The sequence below is a fragment of the Apaloderma vittatum genome, unplaced genomic scaffold (genome assembly GCF_000703405.1).
Source record: "Apaloderma vittatum isolate BGI_N311 unplaced genomic scaffold, ASM70340v1 scaffold34128, whole genome shotgun sequence".
NCBI lineage: Eukaryota > Metazoa > Chordata > Aves > Trogoniformes > Trogonidae > Apaloderma > Apaloderma vittatum.
Window position 1 is genome coordinate 4488 of NW_009730758.1, and position 1495 is coordinate 5982.

Below are 1495 nucleotides of genomic sequence, written 5' to 3' on the forward strand. Positions count from 1 at the left end.
CCTGCCTGCAGAAGGGGCCGCAGGGCTCGCAGGGACTTGAGCCGCTGGAACAGGGAGCCCTGCCTCAGGGCAGCTATATCCACTGGAGGGCCATCCAGCAACGGGTCAAGTGCTGACACCAAGCCCCCCATGAATGCCTCATACTCAGGGTAAGCCTGAAAGGACACAGAGAGGAGACAACAGGAACTGTGCCACGGTGGGTAAAAGGGATAACCTACCTAGGAGCATCTCTGCCACTCCATGGGGTGGGCAGCCCGTGGGGGGGCTTTGCCATGCTGGATGCATGCCCCCATGGTACCTGGGCATCCTTCTGGGAGAACTGAGCGATCTGCTGCTGGGTCTGGGCCACGTTGTGCCCCAGCAGGAGGGAGCGTGGGGGATTCCTGTCCTCCAGCAGCGGGGTGAAGGAGTAGGGGTTCCGTGGGAGCACCCTCAGACCATGTCTCTGCAAGACATGGATGGCAGGACCCACCCTGTGGGAACAGCCTAGCAGCAGGGTCACTTTGCCAGCATGCCAGGAGGGGCTGGCAGCCCAGCAGGGGATGGGTGCTAGTACCTGCAGCTCCAGCTCGGTGTAGATCTGTGGCCGCAGCAGACTGAGTAGGTACGATGCCCGAGAGAACCTGAAGCCTGTACGATGTGGGATGATGGAGGGTGTCTGTCCACGGTACTGGCTGAAGGTTGGGGGAACAGAGGGAGTGCAGAGGTACCTGGCACAATCTCCTCCGTCACGGCTGCGCCGCCAAGCACGTGGCGTTTCTCCAGCACAGCTGTGCGCACCCCTGCCTGCTGCAGGTAGGCAGCCTGTGGGAAGCACGGCATCACACTGCCCATCCCTCCATGTGAGACATGTCCTCATTGCCCCAAGCACCCTCTTTCACATGATGCCTCCCGCACCAGAGAGGTCCCTGCTCCCCACAGCCCTATGGGATACCCTAGCACCATGGGCACTGCCACCAGCACCCTCTCTTGCCCCTGGTGCAGACCGTCCCCCAGGGATAGATGAGAGACAGCATCCCGCTCTCAGTACTCACTGCCACCAGTCCATTGTGCCCTGCAAGGAGAGAGGGAAGTAAGCTGAACTTGGCAGTGGCATGAGCCCACAGCAGTGGGGACCCTGCCATGCCCGGGGCACAATCACAACCACCCAAATACCAGGCATGGGGATACAGGTGACTGAGCATCCTCCCCTGTTTCTACAGCCCTGGCCCTACTGGTGCAGGGGTGAGGGACAAACGTGCTCAAAGCAGATGCCCCAGCTGTGCCCTGCACACTGCGGGGATGCAATGTGTGTCCAGCCATGCTAGATCCCTGCACCCTCCCTGGCACAAGGAGCATGCCGGAGGTCTGCAACATGCCCAGTACCACTGTGTTCCCCATTTGTCCACTACCCTCCCGTCTGCTCTGGTGAGGAGGGCAGCTGGGGGTCCCCACTGGCTTGCCACAGCCCAGCACTGGCTCCCTTGCCCTTTGTTACCTGCCCCAATCACCACCG

The 1495-nt window shown here is 61.4% G+C and overlaps 1 protein-coding gene across 1 annotated transcript in view; it reads right to left on the minus strand.

Annotated features, from left to right (window-relative positions):
• Positions 1–1487, minus strand: part of PYROXD2 (pyridine nucleotide-disulphide oxidoreductase domain 2) — a gene marked incomplete at its 5' end in the record, with an annotated part of 4204 nt that extends 2717 nt beyond the window's left edge. Inside the window, 6 exons of the mRNA XM_009874915.1 lie at positions 5–155; positions 299–445; positions 557–630; positions 711–804; positions 1035–1054; positions 1478–1487. Of these exons, the coding sequence (XP_009873217.1) occupies positions 5–155; positions 299–445; positions 557–630; positions 711–804; positions 1035–1054; positions 1478–1487 (496 nt within the window). The remainder of the gene's footprint in view (positions 1–4; positions 156–298; positions 446–556; positions 631–710; positions 805–1034; positions 1055–1477) is intronic.
• Positions 1488–1495: the final 8 nt, after the last annotated feature.